At 48.6% G+C, this 22,010-nt stretch overlaps 1 protein-coding gene across 1 annotated transcript in view; it reads right to left on the reverse strand.

Annotated features, from left to right (window-relative positions):
- Positions 1–21,602, reverse strand: part of LOC104984324 (cytochrome P450 4F22) — a 21,867-nt gene extending 265 nt beyond the window's left edge. Inside the window, exons 1-11 of the mRNA XM_010834000.1 lie at positions 21,312–21,602; positions 17,912–18,056; positions 12,607–12,660; positions 12,377–12,504; positions 11,671–11,792; positions 7,322–7,589; positions 4,906–4,972; positions 4,665–4,794; positions 2,995–3,128; positions 2,026–2,090; positions 566–648 (exon numbers count right to left, since the gene is read on the reverse strand). Of these exons, the coding sequence (XP_010832302.1) occupies positions 566–648; positions 2,026–2,090; positions 2,995–3,128; positions 4,665–4,794; positions 4,906–4,972; positions 7,322–7,589; positions 11,671–11,792; positions 12,377–12,504; positions 12,607–12,660; positions 17,912–18,056; positions 21,312–21,602 (1,487 nt within the window). The remainder of the gene's footprint in view (positions 1–565; positions 649–2,025; positions 2,091–2,994; positions 3,129–4,664; positions 4,795–4,905; positions 4,973–7,321; positions 7,590–11,670; positions 11,793–12,376; positions 12,505–12,606; positions 12,661–17,911; positions 18,057–21,311) is intronic.
- Positions 21,603–22,010: the final 408 nt, after the last annotated feature.

The following is a 22,010-nucleotide window of genomic DNA, read 5'->3' on the forward strand; positions in this document are numbered from 1 at the left end:
GGACAGGGGGCTCAGGCTAAGCCGCTGTGTGAGCGGGGTCCCTGGGATGGAGTGAAATGACCTCCCCCTCGGAGCCTCAGGGTTTCCCGGGTAGCTCAGACGGTAAAGAATCTGCCTGCAATGAGGGAGACCTGGGTTCGATCCCTGGGTTAGGAAGTTCCCCTGGAGAAGGGCATAGCAACCCACTCCAGTACTCTTGCCTGGAGAATCCCATGAACAGAGGAGCCTGGCGCGCTACAGTGCATGGGGTCGCAGAGAGTTGGACATGACTGAACGGCTAACACACACTGGGAGCCTCAACTCCCGGACAAAGGCATCATAGAGCCATTAAGAGCACATGAGCCCAGAACTCAGGGCTTGGCATAGAGTAGATATCTGATACCCTGGATGATATCGTAGGGTCTGATTTGGGGGCTTCCTGATGTAGTGAGGGCACGAACAGGGTACCAGGTTGGTGGACAGGACACCCCCAGTGGTTTCTGCTCCTAACAGGCACATCCCTGACCTTCCACTGGCCTTGATGTTCCTCCTACACTTCACTTGGATTGGGGGAAATAAAACTTACCTGGGTCCTGCAGAAAAGGGCACGTAAGCCAATGGGGAGCGCTGCTGTGGGTTGTCCGGATCAAAGCGATAGGGGTTGTACACCTAGGCAGAAGTAGATTGTGGGTGAGTTTAAGGGGGCCTGATTCTGGCCGTCCCAGCGTGGTTCCCTCCCTCAGCCTCTGGGGGCCAGACCAGCTGGGCCAAGAGGTCCAGCCACACCTGCCTCTTTTCCATTCTACCACAGGACCTTTTCACTGGCAGTTGCCTCCACATGGGACACAGTTTTCCCTGCTCCTCACACTTTTAAAGTGTGAACATTTTCAGTTTTAGCTCACCCCTCTCTTCTCTAGTAAGGACCTTCCTCACTGTGTGAGCTAAACTGCTCTCCCCCAACCCAGGCCAGCTTTTGTTTCCTTTGTGTACCTATCACAGTTCAAAATGATCTTATTTATTTGCTTATTTTCTTCCTCCTCACTTCACTGTCTGCTCTGTGAGAGCAAAGACAGAGTGCCCCAGAGGGCCGTCAGTGTCCCATACACAGTAGCTGCTCAAGAAAGATGTGTTGGGGTTTCCCTGGCAGTCTTGGACTCCAAAATTACTGCAGATGGTGACTGCAGCCTTGAGATTAAAAGGTGCTTGCTGCTTGGAAGAAAAGCTATGACCAACCTAGACTATTAAAAAGCAGAGATATTACTTCACCAACAAAGGCCCATCTAGTCAAAGCTATGGTTTTTCCAGTAGTCATGTATGGATGAGTGAGACTTGGACCATAAAGAAAGCTAAGCACTGAAGAATTGATGCTTTTGAACTGTGGTGTTGGAGAAAACTCTTGAGAGTCCCTTGGACTGCAAGGAGATCCAACCAATCAATCCTAAAGGAAATCAATCCTGAATATTCATTGGAAGGACTGATGCTGAAGCTCCAATACTTTGGCCACCTGATGCAAAGAGCTGTGGAGGAGCAAGAAAAGACTCCGATGCTGAGATAGATTGAAGGCAGGAGGAGAAGGGGACGACAGAGGATGAGACAGTTGGATGGCATCACCGACTGGATAGACATGAGTTTGAGTAAGCTCCAGGAGTTGGTGATGGACAGGGAAGCCTGGTGTGCTGCAGCCCATGGGGTCACAAAGAGTCAGACACAACTGAGTGACTGAACTGAACTGAACCCTGGCAGTCCAGTGGTTAGGACCCTGCAATTCCACTGCAGGGAGCATGGGTTCAATCCCTGATCAGGAAACTAAGAGCCCACATGCCACACAGTGCAGTCAAAAAGTTAAAAAAAAAAAAAAAGATTTGTAGATATAGTGAATTAACAGTGAATGGGTGAATGAATGGGGGTGACGGTGAGAAGAAGTCCTCAAGCCCTGCATTCAGCCCTACCATCTGGCTCCCTGGGGAGGAGGAGAGGGGTGGCCTTGCTGACCAAGGTCTTAGGAGGAAGAAGCCGAGAGAAGGGAGGGTTGGGGCAGGAGCTCACCTTGGAGTCAGGCCACACTGCAGGGTTATAGTGGGTCCCATAGATGCTAACCAGGCAGATGATTCCTGTGGGGAGGGGGAGGGTCAGTGGGGTCAGTAGAAATGAGGGAAACCAGGACCTCCTCTGGAGACCTACCCCTCCCCCAGCTCTCTCCAGAGCCACACAATTCCCACAAGCCATCTGCCACCGTTTCCTGCCCATCCTTCCTTAAAATCTTCTGCTTCACCATCTACTGCCTTGCTTCTCCATTAGAGGTCCCCATAGCCTTCCAAGCTGTCATCCTGGCCACACAGGGATCTTACTCACACATCTGACATTGCTCCTCCACAGCTCAAATACCTCCCATGGCTCCCTACCACCCCGAGGATTAAGTTCAAGTGCCTCAACCGTACATTCCACTTCTTTCACTATCTGTACCCTGAGGCTCTGCTCCATAAGCATGTTCTCGCTTTCATTTCCCAAGGCTCACCTCTCATGTTCCCTCTTCCAGGCAGCCCTCCCTGCATTCCATGCCAGATACAGTCATCAGTCCTTATCTGGGGCTGCTCCAGTCCCTGTCCCTCCCTGTAGCCCATCCCTCACCCCATGTGACTGGGAACATCCATGTCCTGCTGAATCTTCCCCAGACTGGCTGGTACTCAAGGCTTGGAGCTGGGGATGAGGCTTCACTAGATGCCCAGCCTCACCCAGGATAGGACCTGGCCTCCAGGGGATATCTGGCAACAGAATGAAGCCAATCCTTCTCTACCTGCACTCTCACAGAGCCCACCCCATCATACCTACTCCTTTCTTTCTGCTTGGATCCACCCACCTCTATCTCCCCGATACAAACACACAACAGGATCTCCTCACCACCCCCAGAAGCAACAGGCTATAAATTGCCTACAAGGATAACGCACCTGGGGCAGGCATGGCCAGACCCCCATAGGCAACAGAGCAAGCGGGCAACAGGGAGCACAAAGGGGGCACCTTTGGGGATGATGCGTCCGTCTGGGAGCTTGATGTCCTCCGTGCAGCGGCGGGAGACCAGGGTCACAGGTGGGAACTGGCGGAGGCTCTCCTTGATGCACATGGTGGTGAAGGGCAGTTGGGTCAGGTCGTCCCTGGAGAATGTGGAACAGTGGGTGACTAGAGGCCAGGCCGTGACGCCACCCCTCCCCTAGAGACACACACACACACGTGCATAGGCTATTAGGAGCAACCGCAGGAAACCAGTCCAGGATTTCAGACTTCCCCCAACTTCAGGCATTTGCAGTTATGCCCTGCACACACCTCTAATCCTCAACAGAAAAAATATCTGCCCCCTGACCAATCAGAGCAGCGCTAGCTGGATGTCTTTGAGCCCAGCATTAATTCTCTAACTGATGAACTGTGTGGAGGTCAGGGGGCACCCCTGGGGATGTGCCAGGACAAACAGAGCAACCTGGAGTAGCACCGATTTACCAGCCTGAATGGTTCAACTTCAGTATTTATAAACCCACACATTATCTCCTTATACTGTATTAATTTTTTTTTCCTTTGGACTTCAGTGCCCAACATTAGATTAATTATAATTGTTCATGATCTAGATTGTTTTCTTTACACTAACAGGCTGTCTTTCAAAGAAATTTTATGCTGCTACCACAAAGTGCAAATGGCATGCCTGGTATAAAGAGATCCATAAATGTAAACACCACTGGGAAAAGAGAAGACAGGTGTTGAGTTCTGGCTAGACACCACCTCCTGCCAATTCTCAGAGTCTGAGGCGTCTTCTCCCTTCCTTAACAAGGCAGATTAGCAAGGTGTAAAATGGCATCAATGTAAGATGGCATCAGTGTAAGATGGCATCAGCTGAAAGTGTCTCCCTGAGTTCATAATCCAAATGACTGATAATGAACCAAAAGGGACTTTCTAGTTGTTTGATGCTGCATAATGCTGTGTTTTCTTTGCATCATCCAGAATCAGCTCTACACAGCACACATCTGAAGTAAACTAGATTATTATTCCTGATTCTTACACTTCCCCACTACACTGGAATTAGGCACCATGCCCTTTGCCGTGTGATTCTGAGTACCTTCAGCTCAGATGGATGGGGTCTATGTCCCACCCGACTCATGTTGGGATCAGCCCGGTGAAATGCTTTAGCTAATAGAATGTTACAGTGCAAGCAGAGGTTTTTAATTGTGTGATTCTTTGTGCTTCTGGAGTCTGCCTTGAGAGAACCATGTCCAGTATGGCTGCTGGTCCAAGGAGAATGAGGAGACATGTAGGACAGATCTGAATTCAAACCTCAGCTTGGAAACAAACCTATTCAACTCAGTGAAGCTCAGCAGCAATAAGAGAAATATGCAGATGAGAGCAAAAAGTATGTGCAGACAAGAGCAATAAATAAATGCTTGCTGCAAACCACTGAGCTTAGGAACTGTTTGTTACACAGCATTATTGCAACCTTTTCTGACTAAGACATTCCCAACTAAGAATTCCTGCACTATGAAGAATGCCTATGCATTACTGTCATCCCATTTTACAGTTGAAGAAACTTAAATTCAAGGAGTTTAAGTGACTTGTCTAAGGTTAGTTAGACAGTAAGTGGTAGAGAGATTAATACTCAAGGCTCTAAACTCAACCTGCCCCCAATATCCCCAGGACCCAAGACTGACCACTCCAGTTCCTCCAGCTCCCGGCCTTTCATGACTTCCTGGATCTCTTCTCGGCACTTCTCCTGGTACTCTGGATACTTGGCCAAGTTGAACAGTACCCATGACAGCCCACTGGAAGTTGTGTCATGACCTGCAGGCAGATAAGGAGGCCAGATAGAGGCTGCCTGAAGGTAGCAGAGACGCTGTCCTCAGACAATGGGTCCCTTTCCCATCCTTCCTTAGCCTCACCCCACATCCTCACCCTCAAACATGAATGTGTCTGCCTCAGCTCGGATGTCCTCGTCTGAGAGTTCCTTTCCATCTTCATCCTAGAATGGGCAATAGACTGCTCAGCTCATTTTGTCTCACCCGCCACGACCTAGGAGTTCTTCCTAGGACACCCCCTTTGGAGACGTCCCTGTGGCCCAGTGATTAACAATTTGCCTTCCAATGCAGGTGTCAAGGGGTTCAATCCCTGGTCCCGGAAGATCTCACATGCTGGGGAGCAACTCAGCCCATGTACCACAACTACTGAGCCCACACGCCTAGAGCCCATGCTCTGCAATAAAAGATGCCACCGCAATGAGAAGCCTACACACCAAACGAAGAGTGACCCCCAGTTGCTGCAACTCGAGAAAGCCTGAGCAGCAACAAAGACCTAGCACAGCCAAAAACAAATATATAAAAATTTTAAAAAGATCTCACATGCTGCACCTAAGACCCGGAGCAGCCAAATAAATGAATATATATTTATTAAAGACACCCACCTCTTTCTCTTAAGCCAAGCTGCAGGGGAAAGGATTCCAGGTAGGTGTGTGTGTGTGTGTTAGTCACTCAGTCATGTCTTGACTCTTTGCCACCCCATGGACTACAGTCTGCCAGGGTCTTCTGTCCATGGAATTCTCCAAGCAAAAATACTGGAGTGGGTTGCCATTCCCTTCTCCAGGGTATCTTCCTGACCCAGGGATCAAACCCACGTCTTCTGCATTGCAGGCAGATTCTTTACCATCTGACTACCATGGAAGCCCAAGCAGACAGAGGTATGCAACTTGTCCAAGAAAGAGGGAAAGAGAGCCAAAGGTGAGAGGAAGAAGGGAGTTCGCATTTCTTCGGCAGTTCGTATCACCAAGCATCTTGCCGGAGGCCTGACAAAATCTCATGATCAGATCTTATGATCGTCATGTTATAAATGAGGAAACTGAGGGTCAGAGGGAAGACTAAGGTCAAATATGCATGAAGTGGTAGAGCTAGAACTAGCATCCAGGACCATCTGAATTCAAAACCCAGGTGCTGCTCAGAAACTCCACAGAAGCATTACAAACAGGTGACCACCTATCTCTGCAAGTGTCATATTTCTTCAAGATCTTGTGTTTCATCTTTGTTAGTGCCATGGGCTGAAATGTGTCCCTCCCCTCCCCCACTCCAGAACCTATGAGTTAAAATCCTAACCCCAAAATGTGACCTTATCTGGAGATAAGGCTTTTGCAGAGGTAATTAAATTACAGTGAGGTCATTAGTGTGGGCATTAATCCAGTGTGACCAGTGTCCTTACGAGAAGAGGAGAAGAGGACAGACATGGACAGAGGAGAGGCCATGTGAAGACACAGGTGAGGACAGCCAGCTGCAAGCCAAGGAGAGAGGCCTCGGGAGAAACCAGTGCTGCCATCACTGTGATCTCAGAGTTCTAACCTCCAGACTGAGAAGACTGATTTCTGCCCTTGAACCTCCCAGTGCTGGGACTTCCCTGGGGGTTCATTGGATACGAATCTACCTGCCAGTTCAGGGGGCAATTCAATCCCTGTTCCTGGAAGACCCCACATGCTGTGGATCAACTAAGCCCGTGCGCCAAAACTACTGAGCCCACGTGCTACAACTACTGAAGCCCTCCCCTTAGAGCCTGTGCTCTGCAGCAAGAGAAGCCACGGCAAGGAGAAGCCTGTGCATGGCAATGAAGAGTAGCCCCTACTCGCCACAACTAGAGAAAGCCCACACACATCAACAAAGATTGGCCAAAAAAATTAATAAAATAAAATTTTTAATACTATAAGTAAATAAACAAACCACCCAGTGTCATGCAGCTTTTTTTATGGCAAATCTGTGCTCAGTTGCTCAGTCATGTCCAACTCTTTGCAGCCCTATGGACTGTAGCCCACCGGCCTCCTCTGTCCATGGAATTTTCCAGGCAGGAATACTGGAGAGAGGAGCTATTCCCTTCTCCAGGGGATCGTCCCAATCCAGGGATCAAACCTGCATCTCTCGCATCTCCTGCACTGGCAGGTGGATTCTTTACATCCACACCACCTGGGAAACCCCACTGCAGATCTAGCAAGTGAATAGTCTCACATGTTCTACATCTGCTTGCCTTCTAGATCCACATTCTATATGTGTGCACTCAGTCACGCCTGACTCTTTGCGACCCCATGGACTACAGCCTGCCAGGCTCCTCCATCCATGGGATGTCCCAGGCAAGAATACTGGAGTGAGCTGCCATTTCCTTCTCCAGGGGATCTTCCTGACTCAGGAATCGATCCCGTGTCGCTTGCACTTCGTGCACTGCAGGCAGGTGGTTTACCACTAATGCCACCTGAGACCCACCTGAGTTTGGATTTTCCACAGTTGTGCCAGCTCATGAGGAAGCTGTCCCAGGCAGGACTCCACCCTCCAGGGTCCCGTCTCACCTTGGCCAGGAGCAGCACATCAATGAAGTCCAAGGTCTTGCCCTGCTTGGCCTTAAACCAGGCCTCAGCCCCCTGTTGGCGTAGCGCCCGCCGCCGCTCCTGAATGACCTCTGTGGTGAAACCATGCACGGTGTCACAGGCCTGCCGGAAGCGCCGTCCATCAGCTGTGCGGTAGTAGATGAAATCGAGGTAGTGATGCAGGCGATACTGGCGCCGGACCACCAGGGCACTCAGTTCAATGATGGCTGAGATGTAATCGCTCATCTTCCTGCCAGGGAGAAAAAAGGACATGAGCATAGGCCCTAAGACAAGCTTCCTCTCTCAATGGGCAGGTGACAGAGTTGTTGTTGTTTAATTGCTAAGTTGTGTCCAACTTTTTGTGACCCCGTGGGCTCATCTGTCCATGGGATTCTCCAGGCAAGAATACTGGAGTGGGTTGCCATTTCCTTCTCTGGGGGATCTTCCCAACTCAGGGATCGAACCCATGTCTCCTGCATGGGCAGGCGGGTTCTTTACCACAAAGAGCAGCCCTGAATTAACTCTACTTTCTTATTTCCTTGTTTGTTTGTTTGTTTTGGCTGCACTAGGTCTTAAGTGCTGCATGCAGACTTTCTCTAATTGTGACAAGCAGGGAGCTACTCTTCATTGAAGTGCATGGGCTTCTCACTGTAGTGGCTTCTCGTTGCAGAGAACAGGCTCTAGGCCCACCGGCTCAGCAGTTGTAGCACAGAGGCCTTGTTGCTCCAAGGCCTGTGGGGTCTTAATTTCCAGACCAGAGATTGAAGCCCTGCATTGGCAGGGGGGACTCTTAACCTCTGGACCACCAGAAGTCCATTTCCTGGTATTCTAGATGTTTGTCCATCTGGAGCCTCACTGACTGGACAGATACCACCCCTCCCAGGACTAGCTGTTTCTTAGAGGCAGCAAATGACTCACCCAGGAGCATGCCTTTCTTTTGCAAACTAACCAATCCACAGTCCATACTCCAAACATTATTGGGCTGAGTCACTATACCCCTACCTTAATTATCCCAGGGCCAAGCACTGGATAACTTGGGGCACCTCTCTGCCCCAGAGCCAGCTAAAATCATACAAAGTAGCCAACCCTAGGAGTTCCCTGGTTGTTCAGTGGTTAAGAATTTGCCTGCCGATGCAGGGGACACAGGTTGGATCCCCGGTCCAGGAACTAAGATCCTACATGCCTCAGGACAACTATGGGCATGTGCCACAACTACTGAAGCCTGCTGTCTAGAGCCTGTGAGCTGCAACAAGAAAACACACTGTCACAAGAAAACCCACCTCAATGAGAAGCCCACACACCACAGCAGCTAGAGAGTGGCTTCTGCTCACGGCAGCTAGAGAAAGCCCACACGCAGTAACCAAGAGCCCACATCAAAGACTCATCTCACCTATAAACAAACTTTTTAAAAAACTTAAAAAAAAAAACTACCCCGTCCTAAGGCTGCATACCCTGCCTTTCCCATTCCTTCCCATAGAAGACCCCCTGAAAATGTTCCTGCCATGCCCCGTCCTGGTGCTTCTCCAGGCAGCCTTGTGTCTTGTGGCATACCGCGCCCCACCCCCCCGCCCTCGCCTCATCTTGGAAATGGTAAGTAACAAACTATCGCAACTGCTTCCTCATCTGTAGTCCTCACCATAACCTGAATAAAACTAAATTCTAGGTACGTTTTAAAACAGGCCCAAAGAGAGATGAGGACTTCCATATAAATGAAGCATCACTAAAATTAAATGACTACAATCCACAGTGTGGGAGAAAATATTTGCAAATCGTGTATCTGATGAGGAGCTTGTATCTAAAATATGCAAAGCACTCTTAAAATAAGTCAATAATAAGGACTTCCCTGGGGTCCCATGGCTAAGACTCTGCCCTCCCACTGCAGGAGGCTCAGGTTTGATTTCTGGTTGGGGACCTAGACCCCACATGCCATGACTAAGAGCTCACACGTGACGACTAAAAGGTTCTGCACGCCACAACGAAGACCAAAGGTCCTGTGTGCTGCAACTAAGACCTGCCACAGCCAAACAGATAGATAAAAACTCAGTAATAAGAAAGACAAATAACCCAACTTTAAAATGGGCAAGGAATATGTAAAGACATTTCTCCAAAGAAGACATACACCTGGCCCATAAGCACCTGAAAAGATGCTTCACAGTATTAGCCATTATTGTTGCTTTCAGTTGATAAGTTGTGTCTGACTCTTTGTGACCCTATGGACTGCAGCACGCCAGGCTTCCCTGTCTCCTGGAGTTTGCTCAAATTCATGTCCATTGAGTTGGTGATGCTAGGGACATTAGGGAAATTAACCATTATCTATTAGGGAAATGCAAACAAAAACTACAATGAAATACCACTTAACCTCAACTAAGATGGCAATAATCAAAAAGATAGATAATAACAAGTGTTGCTGAGGGTGTAGAGAGATTGGAGTCTCACATACTGCTGGTAGGAATGTACAATGCTGCAACCAATTTTTGGGAAAAGTTAGGCAGTTCCAAAAAAGATTAAACAAAGAATTATCATAAAGACCAGTAATTCTATGATTAGGTATGTACCCAACAGAATTTAAAATGTTCACACAGAAACTTGTACAAAAATATTTATAGCAGCATTGTTCATAATAGCCCAAAAATTGAAATATTTTATGTCTTTGAAAGACATTTTATGTTGAAAGACCTTAATGTCTTTCAACAGATGCTTGGATAAGCAAAACATGATATTATATGGTACTGCCATTTAACTTCTCAGTCGTGTCTGACTCTTTGCGACCCCATGGACTACACTCCGCCAGGCTTCTCTGTCCATGGGATTTCCCAGGCAAGAATGTTAGAATGGGTTGACATTTCCTTCTCCAGAGGATCTTCCTGACCCAGAAATTGAACCCACATCTCCTGTATTTCCTGCACTGAAGATGGATTCTTTACTGCTGAACCACATTATATGGTAAGTGGAATGTTATTCAACAAGTTTTAAAATTAATTATTGGTAATTCATCTACAACATGGGTGAATCTGGAAACAATGTATTGACTGAAAGAAACCAGACATGAAATTCTCTGTCTATGTGAATTTTATGGAAATCTACATGAAATTTCCGTAAAAGACAAATCTACAGAGACATAAGGAAGATCAGTAATTGCCTAGATCTGGAGGGCAAGTGGGAAGTGGGGGATGAAAGAATAATACAATGATACAGGGTTTCTTCTCAGTGAAAATATTCTAAAATCAATTTATGGTGATGGGTGCACAATTTTGTGAACAGACTAAAAGCCATTGGTTGTATAATTTAAACGGGTGAATTGTATGGTATATCAACTACATCTCGGTAGAGCTGTTATTTTGAAAAAAAGAAAAACGAAATCGCAAGGGACAGAGCTGCCAAGAGCTGTCCTTAAGTGTGCTCGTTGTCTTCATGCCTTTCTCACCAGCTGCCGTTTTCTTGCTTATTTGCTCGTGGTTACTGCCCCTCTTCCCACTAAAATGTAAGTTCCTTGTCTGTGTTGTTGACCACCGTTTTCTACTCTAGAGCTGGGACATAGCAGGCACTCAAAATATATTGTTTGGATCAATTAATGAATTAATTATGAAGGCCATCTCCACCTTACCTAACTGAAACAATACCACCACAACGCCCAGAGTAACAGAGTCAGCAGCTTGTTGCTGAGGACCTACTATGTGCTATAAACTTGACAGTCATTATGTCCCTTATTCCTTATATCCCCACTTAGACTAGAAGCTCCAAGGAACTGGGACTGAGTGCTCACCACCATATCCCCCATAGCTAGCATAGTGCCAGGCACGCAGTAGTTGCACAACAGAGATTTGATGAATGAATCAATGAACCAGGGCAATAGATATTTTATTTATTCACTCAACAAACATCCACTCATCACCTACTGTGTGCCAGGGCAGTGCTACATCATTTTAACCTTCAAGCATCTCTCAGGCCAGGCACTGACACTCTTATTTTACAAACAAAAAACTGAGGCTCAGAAAGTGTGGGGAGGGACTCTTTCCAAAGACCACATACTTTTCATGGAAGAATGAATTAAACTTAGCACTCACTGAGCATCTACTGTGTGCCAATCCATTGACTCATATTATCTCATTTAATTCCCCTACGATGACTATGAGGACCAGATGGAGATGTACGTTTTGGGGATAAGGAAGCAGGCTCAGAGATGTGATGTCAGTTTCCCAGAACCACACAGCCTGTCAGTGGCAGAGCACCAACAGCCCAGGAGTGCCTAACAGCTAAGAGATTTCTTTCTCCTCTCGTCACCCTGCCCCTGCAGCAGCTGGCTCTGTGTTCCCTAGGGAGGCCATACTCACTCCTGACAGTTGCTGTTGTAGCTGAAGACACATTTCTGAAGACAGTCCAGGGTCATGAGGCTGACATGCTCAAACATATCAAGGGAGACCTCTGAGCCCTCTGCCAGGCCCCGCCATTTAGCCTGGAAGACAAAGACACATGACAAATGGGCATGGAGACCACAGACTTTCAGCCAGGCTGATAATAACCCCGTTGCAAGCTCACTACAAGCCCACTTCATAAGTAAAGGAAGTGAGGGCTTCCCTGGTGGTTCAGTGGTAAAGAATCCGCCTGCCGACGCAAGAGATACGGGTTCAATCTCTGGCCCAGGAAGATCCCACATGCCTCAGAGAAAGTAAGTCTGTGCACCACAACTATTGAGCCTGTGCTCTAAAGGTCGGACATGCAACTTCTGAACCCACGAGCCACGATTACCAAAGCCCACAGAGCCTGCCCTCGGAAACAAGAGAAGCCCCCGCGATGAGGAGCCCACGCACTGCAACTAGAGAACAGCCCCTGCTCTCCACAAACAGAGAAAAGCCCACGCAGCAATGAAGACCCAGTACAGCCAAAAATTAGTAAATAGTTTGTTTTAAAAAAAAAAAAAAAAAAGGAAGTAAGGCTTCCTGACATAGGCTTCCTGATGTCGCATGACTTGCCCACAAACTGGAGTCTGGACCAGCCCCACTTCCAGATATCCTCTCCCCAAGAAACCTTGGGACTCACATGCATGGTATCAGCGCACTGGTTGAAGATCTTCATGTAGGGCTTCAGGATGTCGAAATGGAAGGCAGGCGTCAGCAGGCGGCGGTGCCGGCTCCACTTGTCACCTCTGCTGAGCAGCAGCCCATCTCCTATACCCAGGAGATCGAGGTTAAGGACCTTTCCAGGAAACCTCATGCCCCACCCCCTCTTCCCTGAAGCCCCAGCTCCAGCCTACCCAGTCCCGAGCTCACCCAGCCAAGGTTTCAGGAAGCCATAGAAAAGGTCATCCTTGGGGGCAACGGCAGCTGTGGGGAGAGAAGAGGTGACGATGCCTCAAAACAAGGTTCTGACACTTGACCTCTGCTTATGACCTCCTTGGGCCTCCACTCTGGGCTCTCACCTCCCACCTCACCCCTCCAGTGCAATCCTCCACACCTGCCCCAGGGAGATTCTTATAACACCTGATCTGAACATGAGCCTCCCCTGCTCAAACACCTCCCATGGCTCCCTATTGCCCTTGTAAAACATTTCAAGCTCAGGCTAGCACTGAAAGCCCAGCCCCGTCTGGCTGCCATATTCCTCTCCCTTTCATCCTTCAGCAAATGCCAAATAACCCCACATGCTGACCCTCACTTCCAAACTTTTGCCCAGACTATGCACTCTCTCCAGAATGGTTTTCTTCACCTGATTCTTCCCCTAATTCACCCCTTCTTTTCTGCCAACTCAGGCCATCTGAATTATACCTCCTGTGCTCACAGTCTCCAGCCTCTCCCTTTCCAGTCTGCTCTGCACCCTAGATCCAGGGAGATCTTATCTGACTCTAGATCTGACCATGTCCCTTCCTGCCCACACACTCATCAGTCTCAAACACAGCTGCTCAGCCCATTTTCAACACTCTGAGTGACCTATCCCAGTCCACACCACTCTCAAAATACCTCTGCCCTCCACCTCAACCATCCCTTGCCCCACATACATTCAACTTGCTAACATCACAGAACTTTTCTCAGCTTCTTGAAAAGCTGTGTTCTCTCTCGGTTCTGAGTCTTTCCACCAGGCACCCTCTCTGTCTCGAAAACTCTTTCCTCATTCTTCCAGTCTCCACTTGCATGCCATTCCCTCTCCCATCAGTCACTATCAGTTACAAATTCCTTGAGGGGAGGGACCTAGTTGATCACTAATATGTTGGTGCTAAATAAATTTTTATTGTGTGAATGAATTAGCCAATCAAAGGATGAATGAATGAAAACTATCAATGGTTGGATGGATGAATGGATGGATCATTGGATGGATGGGTGGATGGATGGGTGGGTGGATGGATGGGTGGGTGGATAGATGGATGGATCATTAGATGGATGGGTGGATGGATGGGTGGATGGAGTGAGTGAATTCCCTTTCTATGTGCTAAATAGAATTGGGACAGAATGGGCAGGGTGCAGGAAGGAAGTACCTGAAACTCAAGTGATGTCAATTTTACCTGAGATATTACTCAGCCACCTACACACACACTCCCTAGGAATTGGCCAATTGTATGCACAAGCACCTGTCCACTCATTCTCCCATTCAACAAACCTCTTCCACCACCCTTTTGTGCCCAACCCATGATGAGCGATGCTGAGGACCCAGAGATGGCTCAGCTCCACGCCCTGCCTGGTGGAGCTCTGGGTGTGGTAGAAAAGGGAAGCAGAGGCACACCATGCAAGCAGGTAGAATGTATGCCAGGAGTAGAGGGAGTCACAAAGAAAGGGCTGCTATAAGTCAAGGCAGACTTCTGGGAAGAGGCAGCTTTGGATGGGGAGGTGGAAGTCTCATCTCTCCTCTCTGGGCTCTGGACTCCAGGCTAGGCCCTTTAGGGCTCTTTCTGACACATGAACCTGTATAATGGCTGTCCTGCTCAAACACCTCCCATGGCTTCCTAACACCCCCAGGATAAAACACAAGCTCCTTCACTTTGTACACTGGTGCTCTGAGTCCAGCTCCTGTCTCATTTCCTAAAGTCTATGGGGTCTTAAAAGAGTCGGACACGACTGAAGCAACTTAGCATGCATGGCTGTTTTTGCTGTGTGTGTGTGTGCTCAGTTGCTCAGTTATGTCCGACTCTTTGCAACTCCATGGACATAGCCCGCCAGGCTCCTCTGTCCCTGAGATTTCCCAGGCAAGAATACTGGAGTGGGTTGCCATTTCCTTCTCCATGAAAAGTAGCCGACAGTTGGTTAATTCATTTATATGCAGAAATATTTAATGAGCACCTATGAGTGCCAGGAGAACGAATTCATTGAGTTTTTGTAGGGTTGCCATGAGGCAGGCGGGACTGCTCTATTTTCTCTATTTGGATTGCCATTTCCTTCCTCAGGGTATCTTCCTGATCCAGGGTTTGAACCCGTGTCTCCTGTGTCTCCTACATTGGCAGGTGGATTCTTTACCACTGAGCCACCTGGGATACTACTGTGATTATAATTATTGCTCAGTGGTATCAAGAATTTGTGAGACGAAAAATCTCAGTCCCCAGCTCACAGGAGGAGCCTAACAGGGAAACATGAACGCATAGGAACCATGGAAAACAGTTTGGCGGCTCCCTGAAAAGTTAAACATAAAATTCCCATCAGCGTACATGTGTGCTTCCTTGTGTCTGACTCTTTGCGACCTCGTGGTCTGTAACCCCCCAGGCTCCTCTGTCCCTGGGATTTCCAGCCAAGAATACTGGAGTGGGTTGCCACTTCCTTCTCCAGGGGACATTCCTGACCCAGGGATTGAACTCGTGTGTCCTGTGTCTCCTGCATTGGCAGGTGGATTCTCCACTGAGCCACCTGGAAAGCCCCATATGACCCCACAATTCTACAACGAGGTATCTGCCCAAGAGAAATGAAAACATATGTCCAAAACTTGTACACACATGTTCCTAGCACTCTTATTCATAACAGTCGAAAGGCAGGAACAACCCAGATGTTTATCAGCAGATGAATGGATAAACAAATGTGGTATATCCATATATCCATAAATGAAATATTACTCAGCCTTAAAAAAGGAATGAGATCCTGGTCATTGCTACAGTGTGGCTGAACCTCAAAAACATTATTCAGCATAAAAGAAGTCAGTTGCAAAAGACCCTATGTTGTATAACTCCTTTCTTATGATATGTCCAGAAAAGAAAGTCCATGGGGACAGAAAGTATGTACCAGTGTCAAAAAGAGAAAGGAATGAGAGATGGCAACTTCATAGCTATGGGGTGTTTTATGGGGTGATTAAAAAGGTTTTGAAACTAGGGAGGGTGAATGATTGCACAACTATGATGCACTAAATACCTTCCACTTTAAAATAAGTAATTATACTGTATGTGATTAGGCTCAATTTTAGAAATGAGTATATAAAAACAAAGCTACAGTTATATGGCTATATATCCTGCTTTGTCATTCTAGAAAGCATTTTTACCTACCTTCTATCTCTATCACAAACATCTCTTGGAAGATAAAGAAACAGAGGTTCAAGGAGGAGCCATGGCTTTCATCAGCTGTGTGGGTTTAAGCCCAGAAGAGCAAGCCCCTCTCCACCCCCACCCCCAGATGTGGTCCCTAGACATTGGAATCTGAAACTTGGGGCCAGGCCTGTCTAATATGAGATAAGCAGGCACAGAGTGGCCTGGACTTCCTGGGGCCAGGAGACCCGACTCCAGGCTGCTTCTCCTGACTCACAGCCCCACCCTCCCTGAACTGCAGTCTCCCATCTGGTTCCTCCTGTGGGTGAGGCAAAGGATTTCCTGCCAGTCCTGAGAGGGCAGAAGGGAGAGGAAGGGAAGAGACCTGAGCATCGGACTAAAGTGCTAAGCTTAATTTTTCCTTTGTTTATTTTTGGCTGCTCTCCACTGCATGCGGAACCTTAGTTCCCAGACTAGGGATTGAAACCACGCCCCCTGCATCGGGGAGTGGAGTCTTAACCGCTGGACCTCTGGGAAAGTCCCATCAAGTGCTAAGCTTATGGTGGGGGCTCTACTGCCTGGTCTACTTGCAGAGGGGGTCTCACAATCATGCAGGATGACATTCAGAAAACAGATGCTCTGAGGTGATAGGGAGGGGGAGTGGGAAAGAAAGGGAAAAAAAAGATTTAAAAGGCAGAGTCTTGTTGATTTATGGCAGAAACCAACACAATATTGTACAGCAATTATCCTCCAATTAAAATAAAAATTTTTAAAGGCAGAAGAGAAGAAAGCCTTATTTAGCACCTACCCAACACTATCTTACTGAGTCTTCACAGCTGCCCCATTTAATAGATCAGAAGCTGAAGCCCGAAGCTAAATAAATCACTGGGTCACATAGCGTACATGCTCCAGCCTGGATTCAAACCCAACCCACCCAAGTCCTGGTCCAGGCCTCTTTTCCACAACTTGGTGTCCATCCCTTGGAAGTGTCACTGCTCCCCTCCCCCCAGAGTCTGATTTTCCCTCTTTGTTCTATGGGGATGGTTATTCCCCTGCAAGAGGCTTCTCAGGTGGCACAGTGGTGAATAATCCACCTGCCAATGCAGGAGATGTGGGTTCAATCCCCTGGAAGAGGAAATGGCAACCCACTCCAGTATCCTTGCCTGGGAAACCCCATAGACAGAGGACCCTGGCGGGCTACAGTCCATGGAGTTGCAAAGAGTCAGACACAACTGAGCGACTGAGCACATTCCCTTACACATGCAACAGTGGGGGATACAGAAGCAGGAGAAGGGCAGAGCTGAGAAGAATGACAGCCCCTTTCGCCTTCATGACTCCAGGGGCCACCCTGAAGGTGGTCTCCAGAAGTGTGTTTGCAGAGGCCAAAGCTGAAGCCAGAGGTCCTAAAATTCCTGGAGCTCTTTATTTCCCATCCCTCTTCTCTCAAACATCCCCTGACACCTCTGGAGATGCCCAGGTACATCTGAGGCCACCCTGGGTGCCTAGAGACTCACTTATGAGGAAGATAGAATGCTGGACACAGATAACTCAGCCCTAAATGGTTAGGAGTGAGAATGGAAGAGTTCAGAGGAAAGAGCTATGGTCTGTGTGGGGAATCAAGGGAGGTTTCCAGGAGGAGGGGGTTATTCGAGCTGCATAATGAAGGCTGAGCAAGAGCTCCCCAGGAGCACTTGGGAATCCTAACCCTGGAATAGATGTGGAATGCAGAAGGGAGAGGCAATCTTTCTACTTTTCCCTCTCCACCAGTCAGCCTAGGTTAACAGAACAGGCTGCAGATTTGGATAGCCACAGTGGGAGTGTCAGAACCCAAGTGATGGGAGTGCTGTGGCTTAAAATTAAGCAACAACCATTTAATAAAAGCTTAGGCAAAACAACTGCCTATCTGAACATGTTTGCTCTGACTTTGAGGAGTGAACATCCTATCAAAGTTCCCGGGACTTTTAGATATTGTCACCTCTTTTCCCTTGCTGTTCTCATTATCTGTGAGTCAGCTCTGGTAAACTCCTATTCATACTTCAAAGCCCTACTCAAACGGCCTTTCCTCTGGATAGCCTACCTACTTAGAAACCCTGGTAGGCTGTGGGAGTTGAGGGTTTACTCATCAATCAGAGGCCCAGCCCACCTACCTGAGGCGCCCACCAGTGGCTTGATGTAGTCAGGGTGCACCAGAACCACCAGTGGCAGGACGGGCCCTAGCCACACGAGGATCACGTGGTGCATGTCGTCCAGCACCTTCTTCTCATCTTGGAGGCCTCTCTCATTTGGGAGATACTGTAGGTGGTGGTAGAGAAAGGTAGTGAGATGGTACCCAGCCCTGGTTTCCCTTGGCCCTTTCCTCCTACCACTTCCTCTGCCCTCAAAAGAAACCAGGAAGGGCTGTGTGATTGTAGACAGTCTGCTGCACCTCGATGAGCCTACATTCCCTCAGCTTAAAACTGGGGTGGTGGGCGGGGGGAGGGAATCAACTCCCCTTCTGAGGACAATTGAGACAATTTATGAAACAGCAACATGAATGAGTCCTAGCACAGGGCTTGACACACAGCTGGTGCTCAAGAAATAAAACCAGTAACAGCAAACACAATAATGATAATGATTAGCATTTATTGAGTATTTTTGTTTGTAATAAAATATCACTGGTATTGTTCTAACACATACACATGTTTGCAGTGTTGGGCACTGCCATGGGCATTTTTCATATACTCTTATGTTCAACCCACACAAAAACCCTATCACGTAGATGCTACTATTTCCCCCATTTTACTTTACTCAGTAGGGTCAAATGACTTGTGTTAAGTTACAGGTGAGTAAGGGACTGTCTTCATTTGGGCTCCCCTAGAAGCAGAAAGACAAGGGTTCTAGGGCAAGCAGTTTACTTGGGAGGGTAATCCCCCAAAACATGGGTAAGGAGAGGGGGAGTGAGATAGACAGAAAAGGCAGCCAGTAAAGAATCAGCAAGGGAATTATCCCCATGGGCAACTGGGGCTCATTCCCACTGGGGACCTCTTGGGGGACATCCATCTCAGGATCAACCCACCAACCATTTGAGGGTGAGGGGGCAGGGATGTTTTATACCAGCTCCTTTAGTCCCATAGTCACTGACTGAGGGCTATCCTGGGGCATTAATTCACAAGCTAACAGTCCACCCAGGCAGAGTGGGTTACAGCTAGAGAAAGCCCTAGAACACAGGCAAGTCAGCTCCTTGCAGCCAGAAATGGGCAGAGAGGATGTGAACAGACAGTGGCATCACCTGCCACAGTGGTGAAGGCAGGATTTGAACCTAGGCCCCCCAGGCTCCAAAACACCTGCTCTTAACCAACATGCTCTATGAGGCAGAGCTCTTCAGGCTCAGTATCAGGTGGATCTGAGCTCAAACCCATCCTCAGCAGCTGTGTGACCTTGGGCAAGTCACTCGACCTCTTTGAGCCCCAAAGATCAAATCCAAAATGTAGGGCAGGTCCATCCCTATCTCATAAGCTGTGAGAACTGGGAGAGCTCAGATACAAAAGACCTAACCCAGTGCCTGGTGAATGGCAGGGCCCAGAAATTTTAGAATGAATGAATGACTCTTCTCTGATTTCTGCCTCTCCTTCTGGGTCAAGTTCAGCCCTGAGCCTGTCCACACCCAAGGGAGACTACGGCATTATCCAGATCTCTCAGCCCCAGGATGGGCCCATGGGATCGAGGTTGAACTTCAGAGCTGGCCCTGGCCTACCACCCGTGGCAGCAGGGCCTGGCCATCACTTTCAGGACCACCATCATGCCAGAGGGCTTCCTGGAGTAAGGCTGGATATGGGGCATGGAAAATGAGCAGAAGTTCATCTGACAGGGAAAGATATTCTTGGCAGAGGGCAGTTTTGGCAAAGGTCATGGAGATGGAAAGGCAGAGCTTGTTCATGGAACAGGAAGTCATTCTATTAGACTAGAGGGAAACCATGGAACAGGTGAGGAGGGTGAGGGTGAGAGTCTAAAGGGACTTGAACTCCAGCTGAGGAGTTAGGAGTTTCTCAGGACAGCAGTGGGGAGCCTGGAGGGTGTGTGAGCAGGGGAGGAACACGGTTGGATTCAGGAATCTTTCTGGAGCCTGGATGAGGGATGAACCAGAGGGGTGACAAGGAGGGCAGAAGCCCAGGAAGGAGTCTGGACCATGGAACAGCAAAAGAGGAGAAAGGAGGCCTGAGCAGGGCTCGGAGAACAGAAGAGAGGGAGATGATTCAGGTACAAAGAGGCAAAACTTGGTAAGTGCTGGCTCCAGGAAGGTAATTCCCAAAACTAAGTAAAATGAATGTATTTTGCACTATTGAATGGACATGTGTTTCCTCCTTCCTTCTCCTGAGACACTTACTCCAAGCAGTATCTAAAAGACATCTAGAATCACTTGCTCCTTTCAGTCTCTGCAGGACCCCGGAGTGAAGAGCAGACACCCACCTCTGTGTAGCAGGCCCAGAACCAAGCATGCCACAGAAATGACTTCAAGAATCGTTGGAACACTCTCACGGGGTTATCAGGCATGATCCTATTTCCACAATGCAGATAAAGTACAGGGAGGTGAAGAAGCTTCTCAAGGTCACACAGGCAGCTCATGGTCGAGAGAGGCAAGTCCATGCTGATGACCACCGCCCCAAACTGCCTCCCCAAAGTCCTCCAAGTTCAGCATAAGGCTTTAATTCGGAAGGTCTCCACAATGAAGCTGTCCCTCAGCTTCATTTAGGGCTGGAAGGGGAACCAGGTGAGTCCAGCAGGGAAATAGGGGCTGGACTCTGAGGCCCCCCAGTCTTGGCACCCTTGGGAGTCTGAATTTCTCTCTTACAACCTCTGAAGTGCATTTAGAAAAGTCCAGCCTTTCTCATCCAGAAGCCAGATGGGCAAGAGTAGAGAGCTAAGATCAGGCGTACTGGGACTAGACAGCACGGGTTTGAACCCAGACTCTGCCACTTACAAGCTGTGTGGCCGAGGGCCAGCTACTTAACCTAACCTCTCTGTGCCACAGTATTCTCCAGAAGAAAAAAAAAATAAGGAGATAGTTGCTGGACCTACCTTCTAGGACTGTCAAGAGGACTAAATGAGTTAATATGTATAAAGTGCCTGAACTAATACTTGGAATATATATGTGAAATAAGAAAAGAAATGAAAGAAAAGGGCTGAAATCCTCACCTGGGACCACAGCATTAAAGAGAATGAGCAAGTTCATGAAACCACACTGGGTTCAGGTGAAGCAATGAAGTCTACAAGGATACCTCCCACTCTCCTTTCCTGGGATTTCATAAGCACTGATGCCTGTTGCTATAGCAATAGCCCGGAATTATAGAGAGAACTTTAGAGTCAGCTCTGCCTCGTCCAAGCTGTGTGACCTTGGGTAAACTGCTTGCCCTCTCTGAACCTCAGTCTCACTCAGATCCTGTAAAATGGGTCTGTTTATGGCTCCAACCAGATTCTTGAGGGGATAAGGGAAGCCAGCAGGGCCATCATCCTTACTGAATACCTGTACCTGCCCTGGCCCACCCGGCAAACCCCCCCAGCCACACCCACCATGCCCAGGTGGCCCAGCAGCCAGTTGCGCCGGGGTGGCTGGGGGAAGCAGCGTAGTCGGCGGCAGGTGATATAGAAACCCCAGCAGAGCCTCAGGAACTGCAGCAGCAGACGGAAGAGGAAGAAGAGCAGGGTGAGAAGGAGCCCGGACACAGCATACAAACGGAACGCCGTCTTCTCCAATCCCAGGAGGTGCAGCAGTTGCTCTGTGATGGGCAGCGAGTCCGTGGGGGGGGGGGGCGGGAAACATGGGATGGGGGTCAGTGAAGGTGGGAACCACCCTCCGGCCATGGGTGTGCCATATACACACAATGACCTGTGGACCGAAGCATGATATGCCTGGCATACTAATACATGTAAGTCCCAGGCGCCAAGGACGCTTCCTCCCCCAAGGAGGAGGAGCTCCACCCAGCTGGCCCCTCTATATGCCCTCAGCCTTGACTTTGCAGAGCATCCTTCCTGCCAATGCACAGCTGGCCAGAGTGTTAGAAAATTAAAACAAACTTCCTCCCCTCCTCCCTTCTGAAAGGAGCTCTCAACCAATGACTGATGAGCATTGCTGATGAGTCTCAACCAATGACTGATGAGCTTTGCTGATGAGTTTTAACCAATGACTGATGAGCTCCGGCTCTTTCTTTCTGGTGCAATGACCGATATGTGGTTCTACATGTGTTACTAAGGTTCTCCAGCAGGACTCCA

Source organism: Bison bison, unplaced genomic scaffold (genome assembly GCF_000754665.1).
Source record: "Bison bison bison isolate TAMUID 2011002044 unplaced genomic scaffold, Bison_UMD1.0 scf7180017863978, whole genome shotgun sequence".
NCBI lineage: Eukaryota > Metazoa > Chordata > Mammalia > Artiodactyla > Bovidae > Bison > Bison bison.